Genomic DNA, 20702 nt, shown 5'->3' with positions numbered 1-20702 from the left:
AGTGGCAACCTACAGTGTTTCTCAGAAATGTCAGGAAGGGTCAGCCAGACCGCAGACTCCAAACCCCAGGCCCCCGCTCCCAGGCGGGAGGAAGCATCTGTCCTGGGTACCCCTGCCGCCTGCGAGCTGTAGGGGGACAGCCCGCCTGGGACCTGGAGCCGGGGTGTTGGCGGCCCCCTGAGCCACCTGGGCGGCCGCTCTTCCCCAGAGACCAGCCAGGCTAGGTTCAGAGTCTGTGAGACTGGGATCCCCGCACCTGTGAAGATCCCTGAGCCAGCCCGGCCAAGCGCAGGGACCCCAGCCGCTGCGGGACGCCCAGGCCGCGTGCTCAGCAGGGATGCCGGGGCCCTGTGAGACCTCCCTAGGGGCGGGTCCCAAGCAGCAGCGCTGCCTGGGCGTCGGGAAAGCAGTAACCACGAGTACAGAGCGAGTCGCTGGTGCATTGGGGTTGGCCCTGTGGGTGGGGCCCCGGTGCATTGGGGTTGGCCCTGTGGGTGGGGCCCCGGGGCCCCGCCCACCACGCGGCCCCACCCACCCACGGACCCGCCCATGCAGGCCCCGCCCCCGGCCCGCTCCGGGCGGCTTCAGCGCGTGTCCGTGTCTGGGCACGTGTCCGTGTCCGGGCGCCTGTCCCTGTCCGGGCGCCTGTCTGTGTCCGGGCGTGTGTCTGTGTCTGGACACGCGTCCCTGTCCCTCCACGTCCGCCTCTGCCGGGTGAGCAGCTGAGCAAGCGCGGCCACTGGGACCCACAGCACGGGCAGCAAGGACAGCAGCACACAGGCGGCGCGCACCCAGCCCGGGTAGAGCTTCTCCTGACGCGAGGGGAACAGCTCCTGCGGGACCACAGCCTCATTAGCTGGCGCCGGCCACCCTGGGCCGTGAGGCTGACCCCCCTGCTCCTCAATCCAAGGGGCAAGAGCCACCTGCCCACCCGGACTTGGATGGGAACGGAAAAGACGCGGCCAGAGCAGTGGCCAGGACTTGTAGCCACTCACCACCGCTCCTCTGGGCCAGGAGTTTGGGGACCTGGGCTGAGCTTCTCCTGGGGTTGGGGACTCCCCGAGGTAGGCCTAGATGTCGTGTTCTGGAACCAGAGGGGCTACGTGGCCTCAACCCACTGGGCATCGTTGGAGGCCGTGTCCCCAGCTTTCTCCCCTATACACTGGGTGGCACCACCCACCCGGCTGCAGGTACTGTGGAAATTCTTCAAAAATACATGGTCACTCCTCCTTCACCTGCCCTTGGTGTTCTGCTACGGAGGGACTTTCCGAGGCACATTTGGAGAGGAGTGGCGTCCACATTCCCGAGAAGGGGTGGCATGGTGAGGTTTTGAGCAGCCACCAGTGGGTACTTAGACAGGGTATGTCAGGGGCTGGCACTGCTCAGAGCCCCTGAGGCGTTTTCAGAGTGTGGCTGGCACTCTGATCCCTCCTCGGGAGGCTTTTGTGTGGAAACAGCCTCCAGCCAAACTGACCCACTGAGTGGCAGTAGGGGTCTGTGCACAACCTCTCTCGTCACAGACCAGGAATGGGCAGTTGTCCGGCTGCCCATCCCTATGCCACATGGGCAGGACACAGGCAGGGAGGATGAAGCCACATCCGCAAGAAGGAGCTCTAGGGCCCTGTGGGGTCCCTGGGCTCTGGGCACTGCTCAGGTCCTCACTCCACTGACCAGGCGCTTGCCCATGGTCATCCCGATGCCATTTCTGATCCCAGCGGGCACTCAGGGGCGCTGCACAAAGCCCATCCTGTTCACATCCCCGGCTTCCCAGTTTGCCAGGCAGAAGTGACCACGCCACCTTGTCACTAGGACGTGAATGTGCACCGCATGGGTCATCGGGCACCAGATGGCACCATGGGGGCCAGACCAAGCCTCAGGGGTCCCAGGACTCCCCCAGGTTCCCACCGGAAGGACCTACGTATTTGGGGTTCCAGGCCTTGTAGCTCAGTGGCTTCCAGAACAGGAGGGTGATGTAAGCCACGAAGATGGTCAGCAGCAGCAGGGGACTGACCACCCTCCAGGTCAGCCGCCAGTAGGGGCTGGGCCGCCTCCCGGTCATCCACGCAATGTCATCGCAGAACCTGCACCAGATGCTGGGCTCAGGCTACACATGGCCTGTGGAAGGTCCACCCACTCCAAGCCGAGGACCGGACCCTAACCGGGGTCCAGCCTGCACCCTCTGGTGCCTCGGCAGCTCCCCAGGGCAGAATATTCTCAGCGGTCTGGGCAGCTGTGGGTTGTGCCTGTGCCCGGCAGCCATTCCCTGTCCCACCCTGGTGGGTCCCAGAGGAGCGCTCGGTGGGGCAGCAGCTCACCGTTTCATTCCGTAAACATAAACGACACCCACAACCTCGAGGAAGGCCAACATGAGCAGGTTCAGGGAAGCAGCAAAATTGTCGAAAATCTCCAGCCAGTAGTTCCCAGACTGCAGCGTGAAGCAGGTGGCAGAGAGGAAGCAGACCAGGCAGACCAGCCCTGGGGCAGGGGGAGAGGGGTGTGGGTGTAAGGGGGTGGGGGGTGGAGGTGTGGGGAGGGTCAGGAGGAAGCCAGCCAGGCAGACCTTCCCTGGGACAGCGGGGAGGGCCAGGGCACCTGGGCTGGAGACTTCTCTCAGCTTCCCACCCTCCATCCCTGCCCTCCCCGGTCTCTTTCCTGTATTGTGCTCAAGCAGCAGGAAGGACCTGCTTTCCTGCTCCGGATGGGGGATGTGGGGGAGGGGCAGCCCTGACCCTCCCTCGACCCAGCTCTCCCGTGATGGCTGTCAGCAAGGAGCAGCCTGGCTCAGCCTTTCCCTGAACTCAGGCTTGGCCCCTTGCGCTCTCCATCCAGGAGGGGCGTCTGGACAGCGGGTGGGAGTGGATGGCCAGATGCTGGGGACGGGTCCTCCAGGGCGGCCAAGCTGTGCACTCACCAGTCAGGGCCTCCTTGGGGACCCATCTCGGCAGGATCCCCACGTCCAGCAGGGGTGTGATGACTGCCTCCACAGTCCCGAACATGGTCGATAACCCCAAGGTGAACAGCATCCCAAAGAAGAGCACGGCCCACACAGGAGCCCCCGGCATGTGGAGGACGGCCTCTGTGAAGACGACGAAGGCCAGGCCCGGGCCCGAGGCACTCTGCAGTACACGGAGCCCCAGGCTTCGGGCCACGCACACACACACTCCACCACACACACACGCTCCACCACACACACACGCCTGCCTGCAGGACACACACTCTCCCAGGCCGAGGACACGAGTGCACATCACCCCTCCTGGTGTCGGGCTGAGGTGGCTCAGGGCTGGCCATGGCTTCTGGAAGACCAGGCTGCAAGCGCAACTCTGCAGGGAAGGGTCCTTCCCCTTTAATAACCCACAGCAGGCAGATGGGCCTAGAACCCAGGGCCTTTCATGCCTTGAGTCAGGCACCCTGAGTTGCATCCCACACCTGCCTCCTGGCTGTGCACCCCTGCCTGGTGCCCCCAGGTCCGGGCATCCACTGGCCCTGAGTGTGGCTGGACTCCAGCCATGCCCTGGCACTGTGACCCTCATGTTGGCCATCCCTTCTCTCGGGGTCTGGGCACCAGCAATGCCCACTCTCTCGGGTCAGCCCAACCCCCAAGACTGCTGGGTGCAGCGTCTGCTGGACACAGCTGCCCCCGGGGTTTCGGGCTTTCCAGGAGTCCTGGCAACCCGAGACAAAGACAGACCGGGGTCCTCGGTTCACAGGCCCTGGCCCTGGGTCTGTGGGAATTGTTTGCAGCCTTTGGCAGTGGGACACCGCCAGTGCGGCCCTGGTGCTCCTGTGGATGGCCCCGCCTGGCTACCCCAGGGGGTGTGCAGGTACCTTATCCAGAAAGTCTTCCAGGAGGCAGGCCTTCAGGGGGAGCTGGGCCACCCTCTTGGGCCAGGTGGCGTTCAGGTGCATGAGGACAGCTGGGTAGTCGTCCCTGGAGATGCTCTGCTCTGGGAAGTCAAACTCGTTGATGAGGCTGAGGATGTTTCTGCGGGGACAGAGAAGACTGGGCTCGCGGCCCTGGTTCCCAAACACATCCAGAGAAACCCTTCGTTGGTGCTGGGAAGAACAGCATCCCTGGGAGGGCTGGGCCCCTTCTGCCCCTGTTGGGATCGTGTGGACGCCTCCTGCCCCTGTTGGGATTGTGTGGACGCCTCCTGCCCCTGTTGGGGTCGTGTGGACGCCTCCTGTCCCTGTTGGGATCGTGTGGACGCCTCCTGCTCCTGTTGGGATCGTGTGGACGCCTGTGCTGTGACAGGACGGCACTGGTAGGGGCAAGGTTTACTCCATGCACACTGCCGGGTGGGGGGAGAAGCTGTTCTTTATCCCCCTGGGCTTGGAAGGGGAGCACTCCCCCCATGGGTGCAAAGGGGGTGGGGGTGGTGGCAGCTTCCTCACTTCGAAGGTGGGTCCTGATTCGCCCTGAGGGGCCGCCCTGCAGACAAGGACCTGGGCTTCTGAAGGTTTGCTGGGAGGACTTCAGCCCACCCACCCGCACTTCTGTCTCCACTGCCAAAGGCTCATTCTGTCCTCAGGGCTTAAGGTTCAAGCAAGACAGCCAAGGGCGGGGCACATGTATACCAGCAAACACCTTTTTGGGGCTCCAGCTGTTCCTAGAACAATCCTGAAGAGAGAGGCCTCCCTCCCCTCACTTCCAGCCCCGTGTGGCATGCGAGGCCAGCTTGGACTGCACGGCACAGGGCGTTGTGCGCATGGCTGGTCCTTATCTGCCTGCTCACTAAGATGTGCTTGTAACCCCAAGTCAATATTTGCGCACTTTTGTGGTTATTTGCGACATTCAGAGTGAGCAGAAATCGGAGTTGCCCGCCATGCACGTCCCTGGCTGGGGCTGAACAAAGCCCAGCTCTGCCTTCTTGACTCGGCTCATCCTGTAAATCCTATAAATCACCGTCCTCCCTGACCCGGCTCATCCTGTAAACCACTGTCCTTTCTGTGGCCTGTGAGTGCCATGTTTTCCACTTTTGTGTGCGTTTTCTTGGTGACGTCCTTGTTGAAAAGCGCCGTCAGGTGCAGTGCTGACGTGCTGCCCTGCTCCCAAGCACTGGAGGCTGGGGTTGGAACACTCAGGGCCGGTCACCGTCTGGGTGGGGCCGTCCTGGACACTGTAGGGTGCTATGCAGCATCCTCGGCCTCCACCCACTGGATGCCAGGCACACCCCTCACACAAGTGTGGCCAATCAAAAATGTCTCCATATGCTGCTAGATGTACCCTGGTGGGGTCAGAGTCACCCCACATTGCAGGGACGTGCTGTCTGCCCAGTGGGTTCTCAAGGACCCGCCTGAAGGTAGTTCACAAACAAGTCGGGTGCTCTAAGAAGGCCGTGGGTCTGATGAGGCAGCTGCCTGTGCAGGGGACAACCTAACTGCATCAGGTCCTGGGACCACCGCAGCAAACGACCAGCAATGGTGCCTTAAAACCACAGGAATTCATCCTCTCCCATTCTGGAGAACTGTGACGTCTGAAATCCCAGTGTGGCCAGGCCGCACCCCTCCCGAGTCTGCACGGGAGACTCCTCCCGCCTCTTCCAGCTTCTGCACCTTCAGGCGTCCCTGGGCCGTGGCCACAGCGCTGTGACCTCTGCCTCTGTCTTCACGTAGCTTCCTCCTCTGTGTCCGTCTCCTCTTCTTATAAGGACTCCAGTTATCGGATTTAGGGCCCACCCTACTCCAGGGGGACCGATCCTACTTAATTACATCTGCAAAGACCCTTTTCCAACCAGGTCACATTCTGAAGTTTTGGGTGGAAGCGACCTTCTGGGGACACCATTCACTCCACACCCCTACAGAAATGAAACGTGCCATGCCACACCTCCTCATGCTGTGGGATTCTTGGTGCGGCGGGCACCTGCCCGGCGGCTGTGCCCCACAGAGCCTGGCGCGGCACCTGTGCTCACCTGTCCAGGCAGTGCTCGTAGTCATTGGTTGCCTTGAACCCCAGGACGGAGAAGACAGCGATGGACGCGTACAGGGAGGTCATGCTGTTGACCAGGGCGATGGCCACCGCATCCTTCTGGCAGTCATTCCTGGGCACAAACGCACGCTCATCACGGGCTTTGCAGGAGGTAACTGGGCCTCACCCAGGGGAGGAAGTGAGGAGGGGACTTCCCTCCTTGACCCTCTCTCCTGCCTGGGATGCCCCTTCTCTGACCCAGGGGCTGCTGCTGCCAGTCCTGGAGTCTCAGGATGGCCTCGGATCCCTCCCCACAGTCTCCTCCAGCAGCCCCAGCTCAAGGCTGCTAAGGGTCTGAAACCCATTGACACCCCCACCAAGGCCTTTGGGCCCACAGGGAGCTGAGAGGCAGGGCATTCGTGGAGGATCTGAAATGTAGATGCTTTGGAAAATCACCTCCAACGGAGAAACGCACACAAGCGCAGCTCCAGTGTGAGTTCAAGGAAGTAAGGTGTCAATCACAAACATTTAAAGCTTCCTGGCGTCCCAGCTGGCACTTCACTCCCTAAAAGCTGCAAGCGGGCAGAGCTGCCCAGGGACCAACCTGCCCCTCCCATCTCATGCAAACTGCCTGCCTCCGAAGGGGGCAGAAATAACTGGCAGCCACAGGAAATAAGGCTGTTTCGGGTTCATCACAGTGCACTGGGCTATGCATTTTATGATCCGTGGAATTGCACTTTGTAGGGCTCTGTGCATATTATGACATCATAAAAGCAGCACCCGCTCACGTCGGCACCAACAGGCCTTGAGTCTATTTCAGGTGACCATCGAGGCTTTTATGGCCCCATGTGTCATGTGCATTTTGATTGGTATCATGCCCAGTTACACCCTGCTTCCTGGGTGTGATTATCCAGGCTGTCTTCCTGCAGCCGGCTCCGGACGTGCTGGGAGCTGCCACGAGGGCCCAGGCCGTGGCGTGAGGTTCTTATCTCAGGTTCACACGAGGCCACCCTTGGATCCACAGTGTGATCCTGAGATCAGGAAGTGCTCGGGGCGTCTCCCCAAAGCTGCTCTGGCTGGACAGCTGAGCCCGACTGCCTACCTGGGCGAGTTGTAACTTGCAAAAGCGATGTGTCCTCCAAAGGCCAGGGACAGAGAGAAGAAAATTTGGGTGGCTGCGTCCAGCCACACCCGGGGGTTCTGGAGAATGTGCATCTGGAATGAGTCAGGGAGAGCGTCTCACTCAGCAGGCAAACCACACCAGCTGGTGGCCCTGACTGTTCCAGAACGTTCCCAAGGCGGCTTTGGGGACACTCGTGAGCAAGTGTGAGCTGTACAGACACCAGGAACAGGGTAGGACCACGTAGGTGTGCAGGTGTGGAGTGGCAGCTCTGGACACGGCAAATGCCAGGCCCCTGTCCGGGACGTGGCCGAATGAGCCGGTGGCTGTCAGGCCCACGTGAGAACGTAGCTGGCAGGGTTTTCGGGGCTGGAGATGGGTTTGAGCAGCTCCTGCGTGGGCATGTTTACTGCGCCCTGTCTAACCGGGCAGTTCTGGGTGATTTGAAGGCCCGAGGGCAGGGATGCCATGCACGGAGCCTGGCTTTTCTGCTTCTGGGGGCCTGGGAAGGTGTCCTCTGTCTTCTGCTAGGACTCTGGGCAGACATGCCCATACCCAGGTGCCCACTCCCACACCAGCCCCTGGAAACTGCCTCGGGACGCTGGGCAGGGAGTGCCATGATCTGGGATAGTACGGAATGCTCTAGAAGCCGTGCAGGCTCCTGGACAGGCGCTGGCTCCTGTGGCTCCCCGGTGGGGTGCATACAGCTGGACAAGGCCCTTGGTGGAGTCGGGCTCAGAGCAGAGACATCTGGTCCCCAGCCAGCCTCTCCCTGAACCCTGTCCCTCCTCCCCGACCCCTCACATCCATGTCCACTTGGTGTCCCACAGGTGCCAAAGTCCACCTGCCCCAGATTGAAGTCCTCCTCCAGGCCCACTCCAAACCTGACCTCTTTCCTGAGGCCCCCCCGCCTCCTGCGCCGTCCTGGGCCAACCTCACCTCTGACCACCAGGCAGCCCAGCTGCTGGAGTGGCTCCTGGCCTCTCACGCTTGCAGGTGAGGGAGGGAGCTGCTGGCCACGGCCCTGAAATGTGTGTGCTGGAGGCCCTGAACTTTGATCCAAGACCCACTTACGTTGGGAGTGAACAAGTAGATGAGTCCTTTGGTTGCCCCCGGCAGGGTCAGCCCTCTGATGAGAAAGATGGTCAGGACCAGGTAAGGGAACAAAGCTGTGAAGTAAATCACCTTGAAACAAAAGGTGGAGTCATGAGACTTGAAATGGCCTCTGGTCCGTCCACAAGCTTCAGAGAAGCAGGCTCCAGACACCTCCCTTGTGGTCAGAGTAGCCGCCTCTGGTATGGGATCGACCAGGACGGATGGGGTGCACCTTGGGAGATGGTGGGGTGCAAGCTCGGAGGGTTTGGGGTTCGCCAGACACAGTCACTTGCACATTCGTTTACATGTTTGTGCCCCATGGAGCGCTGGCCATCTGGGAGACTCAGGCCTCCTTTGAGCAAAGGGGCTGGGCCCTGAAGAGGGGTCTGGGCCATAACCCCTCCCTGGCCTCCCTCTCCCAAGCCACCCGCCTCCACTTGCCTCTCTCCTGGTCACCCTCGTTTCTGACTATATCCTTTCCCTGCTTTGATCCCCTCTCCAGCCTCTCTCCTATCCACTCTCAAGTTCTCAGCCCTTCTGCGTGGCCAGAGTCCTCTTCCTGCCACCTCCCACCCCGGTGCCCCCACCTGGCTGCACCTACCCTGTACCCCTTCTGCCCACATAGAGCTATTTCCCACTTCTCATCAGCTGTGGACAAGGGTCTGCACACTAGGCATCCACATGGAAAAGCATCTACAAATGGACACTCCTCTCTCACTTCCCTCCTCAGTTCCCCCAATACAGACGACTGCAGAATCACCTGGGATGCATTTTTTTTTTTTTTTTTTTTGAGACAGAGTCTCGCTCTCTTGCCCAAGCTGGAGTGCAATGGCCCAATCTCGGCTCACTGCAACCTCTGCCTTCTGGGTTCAAGCAATTCTTCTGCCTCAGCCTCGCAAGTAGCTGGGATTACAGGCTCCCAACGCCATGGCTGGATAATTTTTTTAATTTTTAGTAGACGGGTGTCACCATATTGGCACGGCTGGTCTTGAACTCCTGACATCACGTGATCTGCCTACCTTAGCCTCCCAAAGTGCTGGGATTACAGGCGTGAGCCACTGTGCCCAGCTTGGGATGCATTTTTAAGGGCCTTTATAATAGGATTATTTGGAATTTCTGGCTGGCTGCTTTGTCTAATTCAGTAATTCCAGTCCTCTCAAGCATGAAGATCCCTGCCCTCCACATAAAAGGAATGACAACCTCAGCACACTGAGACACTGCACAGGGCATGGGGCACCGGGGCTCTGAGACACTGCACAGGGCATGGGGCACTGCACAGGGCACGGGGACACTGCACAGGGCATGGGGACACTGCACAGGGCATGAGGCACTGGGGTCCTGTGTCTGAGGCCCATGGGTCAGGAGGCACGGTCCAGGGTGCATGGACTGAGCACCGTCATTTGAAAAGAATCCACACATGTGTGATACCAGACTAGATATGATAGCACACACTAGAGAATACAGGGTGAGGACTCTTCTTGCTTGAGGGGCCCAGGCAAGCAGGAGGCTCAGGTTCTACTGGTCCTTTCTGTTCCTCCCAATAGAAACCACATGGGTGAACATCAATACAGTTTTTCTCATTATTTAAGCCTCTTTGAAAGATAATCGCTTGTTTAAAACAAAACTGATAACAGTGCATTTGCTGTTTATATAACATGAGTAAAATGTATGACAACAATAGTGCAAAGCCTGGGAGGGGAAAATGGGATAAAATGCAATGACATTCTTAAATGACCATAGAATGCCCTAAGATTACTTAATGATAGACCATGATAGGCTAGAGACGTAGACTGTAACCTCTAAAGCAGTTACTAGAATAACAAGAGAGAGTTAAAGCTAAACCAACCAAGGAGATAGAGCAGGATCCTGAAAAATACCTAGAGAAAGAGAGAAACAAGAATAAAAAAAAAGATGGGGCAAATGGAAACACATCTGAGGATAGAGCTAAACCCAACCATATCAATAATCACATTAAATGTAAATGCTGTAACACCCCAAATAAAAGGCAGAGATTGTCAGACTGGTTAAAACAGCCAGATCCAATTGTATGCTGTCTACAAGAAAAACACTTTCAACATAAAGACACAAAAAGTTTAAAAGGAAAAATGGAAAAAAATACACTCTGTTAACATAGCCCAAAGAAATCTGGAGTGGCTGTTTTAAAACAAAGTCAATTTCAGAGCCAAGAATATCACCAGGATAAAAAAGGTTGCTTCACAGTGATAATGGGATCAATTCCCTAAGAAGACATTGCAATCCTAAATGTTTATGCCCCTCGTAAGAACTTGTAGACACAAAGTGAACACAGGTCAATGGGGAGGGGTCTTGGGGGCTGGAGGAAGCAAGAGAGGGAATCAGGTCCTGCCAGCTCTCACCTTCCCTGTAGTCTCAATGCCTCTGATGACACACATGTACACGACTGCCCAGGAGGCTGCCAAGCAGATGAGCAGCCACCACTGGATGGAGCCACTGTCATTAATGTCGGCTGTGATGTTCAGTGTCTGCCGGTACCAGAAGTAGCTCACGGCACTGCTGCCCTGGCACTCCTCCACGAACCCTGAAACCAGGGGGCCTGTCACAGACTGGCTACGGGGCGTAGGCACCCTCACCATGTGGCTCTTGAGCTCAGTTTCCCTGGGCTGCTCGCAACACTGCCCTTTTGGGCTGAGGTGCCCATTCACTTCTTTCTGGGCCCAGGGCTGAGATGGAGAAACAGACGTGGCTGTGAATATGAACAGGCTGAGTGAACCTCAAAGGGAAGCTCCACTTTGCGAAGGTTTATGAGCCCTGCTGAGCCAGGGCAGCCTGCAGCCCCTTGGACGTCACTGCCACCGTGTAAAGCTGGTCCCCTCACTTCCTCCTGCCACCCACCATCCCAGACCCCCAAGGGTGGCACAGAAGCACTGGATGGAGAGCGGCTGCATGTGTCAAGTGTGTGACTGGCTGGTGCTTGGGGAGAAAGTGAGGCTGTGGCCAGGCGGGCAGATTGTCCTGCAACTCCCACTTCCTCCTTGACAGGGCCACAGGCTGATGCAGCGGGATCCAGAGGCAGCGTCTGACAGCAGCAGGCTCCCATGACATCTCTCAGGACCCACTGCAGCCCATTTCTGGGACACTTGACTGGGGAAATGTGGGGGGTCCCTCATGGAAAAGTCTGAGGATTACCGGTATCCTGACCGGGCCACTGCCCATGTCACAGGGCTCCTCCCTCCACACTGTCCTCTGGCCCCAAGTCTTCTTCTAGGTCTCCTTCTAAGGCCCTGCCAGTCATTGACCCGAGCACTGTCACAGCCCAGCTCTGAGTGGGCACTGCCTGCCCCACGCTTGGCTGAGGGAAGGGCATGGGCAGAGCTGGCCCCTCTGGGCCCTTTTCTTGGGAAATTTGCCTTCAGTGGAGCGCGGGGCAAATGTGGGAAGGGCAGTTATGGGGCCCTGCCGTGTGCATTGAGAGAGGACTTAACCCCTCTGGGCCTGCCTGAAAATCAAAGGGCTGGCCTAAGTGACCCCAAAAGTAAACCTTGGACAAAGTAGAAGGAATTTGGGACCCACAAACCATCACTCAGGAACTCAGGCTGCAGATAGCCTGTCCTGGGGCCACTTCTGGAGTGTGGCTGGGAGGAACCCTGGCAGGACCACCCACACTCAGAGAGGCGCCAGGAGGCTGATGGCATAGTCAGGACTCTTGGCCTCCCCAGGGTGCCCAGCTCTGGCCCAGGGCATCCAGGTGCAGACTCAATGTTGGTCCCCGAGGCCGGCCTCATCCAGCACCAGCCCAGCATGAGTTTTAGCAAAAGGCAGAAAGGAAAGAAAGTCAGAGTTGCTTCCTGAGCAAGTCATTGAAAGATATGACTGTCAGTTGAGTGCAGTGGCTCACGCCTGTCATCCCAGCGCTTTGGGAGGCTGAAGCAGGAGGATCACTTGAACCCAAGGGTTCAAGACCATCCTGGGCAACATATTGAGACACCGTCTCTATGAAAAATAAAATTAGCTGGGTGTTGGCCGGGCATGGTGGCTCACGCCTGTAATCCCAGCACTTTGGGAGGCTGAGGCGGGCAGATCACAAGGTCAGGAGATTGAGACCATCCTGGCTAACACGGTGAAACCCCATCTCTACTAAAAATACAAAAAATTAGCTGGGCATGGTGGTGGGCACCTGTAGTCCTAGCTACTTGGGAGGCTGAAGCAGGAGAATGGTGTGAACCCGGGAGGCAGAGCTTGCAGTGAGCCGAGATCGCACCACTGCACTCCAGCCTGGGTGACAGAGTGAGACTCCATCTCAAAAAAAAAAAAAAAAAAAAAAAAAATTAGCTGGGAGTGGAGGCACTTGCCTGTGGTCCCAGCTACTTGGGAAGTGGAGGTAGGAGAATCACTTGAGCCAGGAGTTGGAAGTTGCAGTGAGTCATGATCGCACCACTGCACTCCAGCCTGGGTGATAGAGGGAGACCCCGTCCCAAAAAAGAAAAAAAAAAGAAGAAAATATAACTGTCATTCATGTCTCGAGGATCTCCTCAGATGGAGCTGAGGTCTGGACCCAAAGTCTGTTTTTTGTTTGTTTGTTCGATTGTTTTTTGATACAGAGTCTCACTCTGTCACCCAGTCTGGAGTGCAGTGGTATGATCTCAGCTATCTGCAATCTCCACTTCCCGGGTTCAAGCAATTCTTCTGTCTCAGCCTCCCAACTAGCTGGGAATACAGGTGCCCACCACCAGGCCTGACTGATTTTTGTATTTTGAGTAGAGACGGGGTTTCACCATATTGGTCAGGCTGGTCTTGAACTCCTGACCTCAAGTGATCTGCCCACCTCGGCCTCCCAAAGTGCTGGGTTGACAAGCGTCAGCCACCGCGCCCGGCCTAACGTCTTAAATCTAACAACAGCAATGCCCTCTCATGACCATGCCATGCACATGGCTGCAAGGGGACCTCGGTGGTCCAGACCTGGCAGGGAAACACAGGACGGCATGGAGGTCATAAGAACTGGACTGCACGTGTGCTCCTGGGGAGACCGAGGTACGTGTGTATGCACACAGAGCAACCAGTTCCCCGGCCCTCCCCCTGCGGTGAGCATCTGCCACCAGCAGCTGCTCTGGTGCCAGGTACGCTGCAGCGCATGCCTGTCTCGGCTGTGCGCAGACCCACACAGCAGGCGGCACCCAGATCACCTGTTCTGTTGAGGTCCGGTGGGCAGGAGCTCCAGGGCAGCGGGTGCTGGAAGGAGTTGAGGAGGTACCACAGCACCCACGCCACAATGGTGTTGTAGTACAGGCTGATCAGGAAGGACAGCGTGACACAGCCCAGCCCTGTGGACAGGGACCATGTCAGGCGGCCGCGGGGCTCCTCCCAGCTCCCTCTGTCCAGAAGCAGTGAGAATAAAACAAAATAACAGCATAAAATAACACATGCTGAAGGGCATGGCTGAAAGCCAGGCCTCCCTCACACCTGACACATGAATGGCAACACCAGCTTCCAGGTCCTTCCGGGATGTCCCGGCACACATGGTCTCCATTTCTGATTCTCCCCGAGTCACCACTGCTTCTCACACATACCCAAGGGCTCCCTGCCACCCCGCCCGCCGGCCTGGCCTGGCCACTTCCATACCACAGGCATGGACCCGCCCCCACCCCACCTCTCATCCAGGAGGGCCCTGTCCCTGGCAGCCTCAGTCAGGACATGAGAGGACAGTGGCCTACCTACTCCACTGAGGTACGGGGAGATGGCCGTCCACACGCCAACGCTGCCCTTCCGCAGCCGCTGGCCGATGGCAAGCTCTACGTGGAAGATGGGGATCCCCTCGAAGACCAGTGCGATGACGTAGGGAATGAGGAAGGCCCCTGTGAAGAGGGGGTGGTCAGCACCTGCCCAGGCTCGGGGGGTGGGGGGGGACTGTGGCATGGGCTGGGGGAGCCACCTGTGGTCTTCAAGGGGCAGACGGGACCTGAATGTTGAGGGCACCACTTGGGTGGCAGAGACACCCTCAGGGCACTGTCAGGTTGCCAAACCCTGCCTCTGATTTCGGCTCAGTTGCTGAGACCTCTGATCAAGAGGGCAGGGCCCTGGAGGGGAGCAGAGGACCCAAAAGGAGGCAGCCGGCCCTGGACTAGGACTTGGGGTCTAAGCGTGACCCCTGTGTTGCATTTGCTGAGGGACCAGCATTGTTTGCGGCACCTGCCTTTTCCTGGGGGCTGCTGTGGCCGACAGTGGGGACTCAGCCTCTGTGGGAAGGAGGCATGCAGGGGCCTGGCGGAACCACACTCAAAACCTCTGCCATCAGCCTCCCCACGGGAAAACAGCTCCTTTCATTAACGTGATTTTCCGAAAATTCATGAGTGCAGAAATAAAGTGTTGACTGAGCATGTTTTTTAAACACCCCAGTCACTGGAGGAGTTCTGGCTGCTTTTGTGTGAGGTCGCCTGTTGGCTCCCCGGCTTCATGCTGCTCTTGTTGGAGCTTCATGCAACAGATGGCATGAGCTGCTCTGTTCCCACAGGGACCTCAGGGCGGCTTGAGGGCTGCTCTGTTCCCGTGGGGACCCCGGGGCGGCTGGCAGGCTCTCCTGGGAACTGGAACCATCTTTGCTCATGGGGATGTCGCAGGAGAGTGGTGTCTCAGACCAAGGCTCTGAGAGCTGCATCAGGGCTGGACCAGTCCCCCCAATTCCTGGCATCTCGGGCCTCTGTACCTCCATCCAGCGCCATGATGGGGGTGCCCACAGGCACGGCAGGATGAAGGCCCCACGGGCCCCAGGGCAGGGGGAACAGGCCGGCTCCACTTCCTGGAGCCAGTGGAAGCACCCAGTAGAGATGAATGGCCGTGCCTTCTGCCTGGGGCACCCTCAGTGGAAGGGGCAGACAAGGTGCCAGGGCCTGGTGCTGAGGATGCGAGCAGGGCTGGCTTCCCGTGGAGTCCACAGACACTCCTGGCCCCAGCAGCAGAGCTGGGCATGATCGATTCCTGCAATTTGACCTCTAAGTTCAGCTGCTGCCTACAAGACCTACTGGGAGGATGCTTGTTCTCCCGGGCTCCTGGTTCCATGGGCATCACTACGCAGCTGAAGAAGCCGCTGTGTCTGCACGCTGCGTCTGAGTCCTCCTGGTGGCCTCACAGGGTCAGCAGCTGCACTGTTCCCCAAGCGAGTCACCATCTGTGCACGAGTTCGGGTCTCTGTGAGGCACCACTTCTGTGTCCAGGGCTGTTGACTTCTCCCCACCTGCATGCACAGGTGCTGGGACAGGCTCCGGGGTGGCACTGACCTCAGGCCTTCTGCCCTAAGACGCTGACCTACATGGGTGCCAGCTGCCTGCACTCTTCCCCGCCGTGTGTCTCCACGCCTGGCATCTCCCGTCAGCTCCACTTTGCCAGGCAGGGTCCGGCTTCTACAAGCTCGTTTCCAGGTCATCAACACAGCCTTGCTATGGGTTTGTGTCACCATGAGAATGTTCTGTGACTGCCACGGGGACAGGGAGGCCCTAGAGCAGGAGGTGAGCCCTCACCCCTGTTGGCTTCTGCACAGGACTCCAGGGCCAGCATGTGGGGGCGGGACGGCTCTTGTCTGTGTCATTTACACAGCGGCAGAAAGACAAGCATTGAAGAGGGGAAGCTGAGGTCTACGGGGTCAGCCTCAGGTGGAGGCACCTGACACCCCAAGATGCCTCCTGGGAGGGTGGGGACAGCTGTGGCCAGGGCCTGGAGCAAAAGGGAACAAAACCCAGGGCACCCCAGGGAGCTCATGGCAGGGAGTCACCATACCTGCCTTTCTCAGGGCCAGGCTCCCATGTGAATGGGGGGACACCCCCAAGCCAGCCTCTCTTCCCCCACCTCCAGCCTGTACCGTGAGAGCCCTTCTTCCCCCACCTCCAGCCTGTACCGTGAGAGCCCTTCTTCCGCCACCTCCAGCCTGTGCTATGAGAGCCCCTCTTCCCTCCCCCACCTCCAGCCTGCACTGTGAAAGCCCCTCTTCCCTCCCCTCCAGCCTGTACCGTGACAGCCCTTCTTCCCCCACCTCCAGCCTGCACCTGACAGCCCTTCTTCCCTCCCCTCCAGCCTGCACCTGAGATCCCTTCTTCCCTTCCCTTCCCTTTAGCCTGCGCTGTGAGAGCCCCTCTTCCCTCCCCCATCTCCAGCCTGAACCATGAGAGCCCCTCTTACTTTCCCCTGTTCAGCCTGCACTGTGAAAACATCACTTCCCCCCAACCTCCAGCCTGCACCTGAGGTCTCACGGCCGGTGTGTGACCAGCCACCCATCCCGCAGTAGCGGCTTTCATGGCCACACTCAGGCCTCAGGCACACAGTGGCTGGGTGGAGGACAGATGTGGGTGGTGTGGGCACCATGTCGTGGTGGGCAGGGCCTCTGGGTTCCAGATATGGGATCCACTGTCCAGGGAGCACTGCAGACTCCAGGCCGGCAGATGCCCTGGGCCCCATTGACCCCTGCTCTGTGGGGAGGGCCATCAAGCCTGGGCTGGGGCCTCAGGTGACCAGGCTGAGGTCAGTTTGGCAGAGACCACCCTGATGAGATCATCGAAGGGAAAGATTTGGGGAGAAGTGAACTTCCCTCTGTGACTGATTTGGGGAAGCTGAATCTGCTGTGTTTAGGGGAGAGGAGATGAGAGGGTTTTCTGTGAATTGAGGGTTTCTGTGTTTAGGGGAGAGGAGATAAGAGGGTTTTCTGTGAATACGAGATTGAGGCCACAGCTGGGATCTTCACGAAATAGGAACGTCGACTCTGTGGTACACCGGATGCATTTAAAGCTGTATTTAGACTGCCGTGTGGGCATAAATGTAAATAAAAAACCAACCAGAGTGTTGTGGTTGGGGGTGGTGGCTCTGTTGGCCAACCCAAGCCCAGCACGGACGGCGCTTTCCCTGGCCTGCGTGGGCACGGGTCTCACTGGGCAGCCTTTACGTTGAATGCGCAGGAAGAGACAGTCAGTCCCTGCATTTTTTCCGAATTTGAAGAAAGAAGGGTTGATTCCACATGGTAAGAATGTCTACACAACTCCTTTTTGGGTGTTTGTTTTGAGACAGCATCTTGCTCTGTCACCTAGGCTGGAGTACAGTGGCACAGTCATGGCTCACTGCAGCCACGACCTCCTAGGTTCACGCCATCCTCCCACCTTAGCCTCCTGGGTAGCCAGGGCTACAAGTAGATGCCAGCATGCCCGACTAATTTTTATATTTTTTATGGAGACAGGGTTTCGCCATGTTGCCCAGGCTGCAGCTCCTAGTTTTAACAATTACATGAAGTTTAGCACCATCGTTCATGAGCATGGAGGACGCAGTGGTGTCTGCCGAAGATGGGAAAGGTGGCTGCGAACAGCTGGCCGCTGTTACAATCGTCCACACGGGATCGAGAGAAACCTGCACCCCACCACACCGAGGCTGAGAGATGCAGAGGCCGCAGTGCAGCCACTGAGCAAATGCAGAGGAGAAGCAGGCTCTGCTCAGAGCAGCGGCAAAAGCCAGGATTGCTGAGAATCGACCAGAGACACGCCCAGGGTCATGATGGAGAGACCCACAGAAAGGCAGAAAGGAGACCGAGCCGGGAGCTGCGAGGGTGCAGACAGTGCTCCGGGGCCGGCCCCCACTGCCTGGGCACTACCTCCAAGGGGTGAAGGCCGTCAAGGTGGAAACTCCCCCCAGGCAGTGTAGAAAGCAGCGTAGGGCTGAGGGAGCGCCGAAGAATCTCTTCTGGAAATTGACAACCTGGTGTAAAGCTCAGAGGAAAAGTAGCAGCTGGCAAAAGTTCAAAGAATAAAAAAAAGGCCTTGCTCTACTACTAGGTGTCGAGACTTACAAAGAAGCCATAGTAATTAATACAGTGTCGTTTTTGGTGCAAGAATCCACAGATCTCAACAGCACCTCCCAGATACAGAAGTCGGTTGAACACCGGAGGCAGAAAGTAGTGGGGAGGGGGCGTGCTTGATGAGTGACCTCACTTGTGTGGACACAGCCAGCCCAGGGCCACCAGCTTATTCATAAAAGCTTCCTGGGTTGAAACCTTAAACCACAGCAAGTGTTAAGAGTGTCCCGGGCAGCTGGCCTGAACCCATTGCTTGGCATTTACGAGTCTATGTTCCTTTGATTTAAAGACGCTGAATGTGTAATAAAGCAGCTGCCGTGAAATGTCATAGATGTGATAAAATCACTGTAAATCTTTATGCAATGTTTTGCTACATTCTGTTACATTGTTGCTTTACAAGTCTTAGCTTTGAAGAGAACATTTATGTAGTTAAATACTTATGAATGGGAGAGCAAATAATATCCGCCTTTGGTAGTTATGAGTATATGCAAATTTTAAAAGCTGCACATTACCCGGTTCTTAATTATATCTTGTTTTCAAAATCATCAATGAGTGATCCTCACAGCGAGACAAAGTGAAGGGCGTGTTCACCCACGGGGTGAGAATGCTGACGGCAGGGCCCTTAGGAAACATGTGAGTTAAATGAACTTGGATGTTTCATGACGTGCGACCCGGTGGCTTGCATCAGGAAGTTGATGGTAGAGTCGTTCATGAATGGAGCAGCCCTGAAGTCCCCGTGCAGCTGGCGGGCAGGGCTGTTCTCCCTCCTCAGCAGCACCCCAGGTGGGGGCCTCCCCAGCTTTGCCCCAGCGTGGAGCAGCTGAGTTTAAGGGAGGCTAGTGCCAGACACTTCCAGCACACTACAGGCGCTTAGCAATGGTAACTGGGTTTCGGTGGGCAAGGCATCAGCGGGCAAGGTGTCAGTGCGCAAGGTGTTGGCGAACAAGGTGTCGGTGGGTAAAGCGTTGGCCGGCATTTCCAGCTCTGCGTGAAGCCCACACAACCTTGCATGCTATGGTGACTCTTAGCAGACCGAGCCGCAGCACAGGCAGTGAGGGCCCCTGGAGCCAGGGACGCCGCAGCGCGGACAGCGAGGGCCCTGGGAGCCAGAGACGCCTCTGCCCTCCGCTTTAGGGCTTTGGTGCTTTCAGAAATGCCTTCAAGGGGACTCTTTCATGATGAGAAGATCCAAGGCCCAATGCGCCCTCTCCAGCCCCAAACCCTCAAAGAGACCCCAGTGCCCTGAGGGTGGCAGTGACGGGTGTTTCTTTTTGCTTTTTCCGTTTGTGCGCATTTCCAGCATTTTCTGCCTGTTGAGAATCTTTTCTTAAGCAGGAGGAAAAACCCTTTAAAGGAGTAACCTTCTAACAAGGGATAGTTGTGCGGGGCTCTCAGGGAAGGAGCTGAGGGCCCGGGGAACAGGCTGACCAAGCGCGGCCTGGCCTGAGGAGTACTGTGCGGCCTGGGAAGCCCTTGCCTGTGTTGCCTGAGGAAGACCTGGGTGTCCATGGGTGATGTTGTATGTCGGCTCCCTGAGAGCAGTGGTTCATGCCTGTCCCTACCTCCTGTGTCCCCACATGGAGAGCAGAGTGTGATCCCTGCATGAAGAGAAGCAGGCACAGGGTGAGGGGAGGCTCAGGGTGCGTGGGAGCCTATTTCAGTCACCAATGCACTTCTGGGGGTGGCGAGTCCAAGGGTCAGTAAAGTCACCTAGACAGTTCTGAACATCCCGGCACCCCCCACAGGGCTCTCCCAGAGAACCAAAGCCAGGGAGGCGAGGGGTGGGCCCCCAAATTCTTGCAAAGAACCTCGGGGAAGGGCACTTGAGCACATGTCTGGACACACCAAGGCTGTGGCGAGGAAACCCAGAGCGGATTGCCCATTCTTAAAAGAACTGACGACATTCAAATGGAAGAGCGCTCACTGTTTGTAGTGTGTGTGTTGGGCAGGGCGGCCCATTCAACCTGACACCTGGCAGGAAGCTGCCCTGAGGTCCTGGAAGACCATAGTGGACCCCGAGGGGACTGGATCCTCCCTGCTGTGGGCAGTGGTGAAGCTGCCCTGAGGTCCTGGAAGACCACGGTGGACCCCGAGGGGACTGGACCCTCCCTGCTGTGGGCAGTGGTGAAGCTGCCCTGAGGTCCCGGAAGACCACAGGTGGACCCTGAGGGGACTGACTCTGCCGTGGGCAATGGTGCACCCTGGTTTCCTGGAGGACTGACTCTGCCCAAGCACTGGGGATGTGTGGCAGGCGCCTGGCGGGTCAGGGTGGAGATGGCCTCCCCTGCTTAGGGGTCTGCCCCAGGACGCAAGCGGGTGCTTACCTCCTCCATAGGTCTGGCACAGGTATGGGAACCGCCAAATGTTCCCCAGCCCCACGGCAAACCCGATGCAGCTCAGGAGGTACTGGGCCTTGTTGTCCCACTTGGGCCTCTCATCCCCGAGGTCGCTGGCAGCCGGGTCTGGTTCTGGGGCATGAGCCATGGTGACTGAGTGCCCCAGGCTTCAGGGCGAGGGTGGTGCCTCACTCCACACCCAGCACTAGAGAGCCGTCTCCAGCCTCTGCCGACGTTTGGAAGCCACAAGCAGCCCCCCTGCAGCTGTATTTATTCATTTCTTTAAAGGAAAACCAGTGGAGTGCTGTTAATGGGTAACTCAGGCCCAGGCCCTGGCTCTGACACCGGGGTCCTTCCCTGGCACCCACGTCCTCTTCTTCTCTCACGCTCTGTGTTCCAGGCAAACGCCGGGCCTGGCACCACCCCCAGCACCATGAGGACCGTTTGCAA

General features: G+C 58.0%; 1 protein-coding gene across 1 annotated transcript; it reads right to left on the bottom strand.

The window, feature by feature from the left end:
- Positions 1 to 584: 584 nt before the first annotated feature.
- On the bottom strand, positions 585 to 20490 carry SLC6A18 (solute carrier family 6 member 18). Its single transcript, XM_054488976.2, has 12 exons — positions 20241 to 20490; positions 13808 to 13948; positions 13280 to 13417; positions 10496 to 10677; positions 8100 to 8210; positions 7008 to 7120; positions 5910 to 6038; positions 3826 to 3982; positions 2912 to 3116; positions 2316 to 2475; positions 1919 to 2081; positions 585 to 833 (listed from the first exon to the last, which is right to left on the bottom strand). Exons 1-12 carry the CDS (start codon positions 20398 to 20400, stop codon positions 585 to 587), a joined length of 1908 nt encoding a protein of 635 aa, XP_054344951.1. The 5' UTR covers positions 20401 to 20490.
- Between the last annotated feature and the right edge of the window lie 212 nt (positions 20491 to 20702).

This window comes from Pongo pygmaeus, chromosome 4, assembly GCF_028885625.2.
Source record: "Pongo pygmaeus isolate AG05252 chromosome 4, NHGRI_mPonPyg2-v2.0_pri, whole genome shotgun sequence".
NCBI lineage: Eukaryota > Metazoa > Chordata > Mammalia > Primates > Hominidae > Pongo > Pongo pygmaeus.
Note: the sequence above shows the minus strand (reverse complement) of the source record. Positions and strands in the feature narration are given on the sequence as shown.